This window comes from Rhinopithecus bieti, unplaced genomic scaffold (assembly GCF_001698545.2).
Source record: "Rhinopithecus bieti isolate Rb0 unplaced genomic scaffold, ASM169854v2 repeat_1946, whole genome shotgun sequence".
NCBI classification, from domain to species: Eukaryota; Metazoa; Chordata; class Mammalia; order Primates; family Cercopithecidae; genus Rhinopithecus; species Rhinopithecus bieti.
The window spans coordinates 1-1,153 of NW_016831466.1; the positions used below are offsets into that span (position 1 = coordinate 1).

At 63.6% G+C, this 1,153-nt stretch overlaps 1 protein-coding gene across 1 annotated transcript; it reads right to left on the minus strand.

Moving 5' to 3' along the window:
• Window positions 1-21: 21 nt before the first annotated feature.
• Window positions 22-1,149, minus strand: LOC108524521 (aldehyde dehydrogenase family 3 member B2; the record flags this gene model as incomplete). The annotated part of the gene is made up of 2 exons (XM_017865636.1): window positions 22-188; window positions 915-1,149. Coding segments are annotated over 2 exons (402 nt in total), but the record flags the coding sequence as incomplete, so codon positions are not given.
• Window positions 1,150-1,153: the final 4 nt, after the last annotated feature.

Below are 1,153 nucleotides of genomic sequence, written 5' to 3' on the forward strand. Positions count from 1 at the left end.
CCCAGCCCGGCCGCACCCCACCTGGCTGCTGTTGGAGAAGGCGTACAGGGCCAGGGGCTTCTCCCGCCTGTTGATGAACTCGATGGCCTCGTCCACACTCCGCACGTTCAGGATGGGCAGGATGGGCCCGAAGATCTCCTCCTGCATCACCGGCTCCGTCTCCTGCACATCTACCAGCACCGTAGGGGCTGCCGGGCACCAAAGACCGCTCAGCCCCGGAGCCACAGTCAGGACAGCACCCAGGGCTGGGGTAGAGATGGGGACAGGGCCACGGGCCAGGGCTCCAGGCCAGGATCCCAAGGTCTGACTTCCCATTGCTTCAGGCTTCGGATTGTTTAGGGAAGAAAGTCTCCCCATAGACTCCCAGGAGGGACCCTAGGTCTTCCCCAGCCTGCTCAGGACCTGTGGGGCCCAGAGAATCCCTCAACCTTGGTCTCACAGTCAGGGGTGATGGGATTCTTAGAACCTTGGGGTTCATGAGGCGACAGCACCCCAGAATATTGGAGCCACAGTGTCCCATGAGCTGCTGAGCCGTACGGCCCAGGAGACTGGGGGGCTCAGGATGGGGCCATCAGAGTTCAGAACCTGGGGATCGTGGGCTCGGAGAATCTGAGGTTGTGGCCTTTCAGGACAGCCGGTGGTGGGATGGGAGTTCATCTTAGCACGCTGGGCCCTGGAGCCCTGGGATCCGAACTCAGCGAATCCAGGACTGAGGGACCAGAGTTTAGCCTTGTGGGGCCACAGGCTCAGAAGCACAGAGACGGAGTCATGGCACTGGAGCCGTGGCTCAAGGCCGGGCTCTGACAGTGGGGCCGGCTTTCAGGTGCGGGTCCAGACTCGTGGCCCAGCCGTGGGCCCTCCCATGAGGAGGGGTCTTGGCCCAGGTGGGCTGTGGTAGGGGCAGCAGGACTCACCGATGTAGCGATCGCTCTCGTCACTCTGGCCCCCAATGGCCACATGGCCGCAGCCCAGCAGTGCCCGCAGCCGCTGGAACTGTTTCTGGTTGATGATGCGGCCCAGGTTTGGGGAGCTCTGGGGGTCGTCGCCATAGAAACGGGTGATGGTGCTCTGCAGGGCGGGCAGCAGCCTCTCCTGCATCTCGGGGCTGCACAGGACATAGTCGGGGGCCACGCAGGTCTGGCCGGCGTTGAAG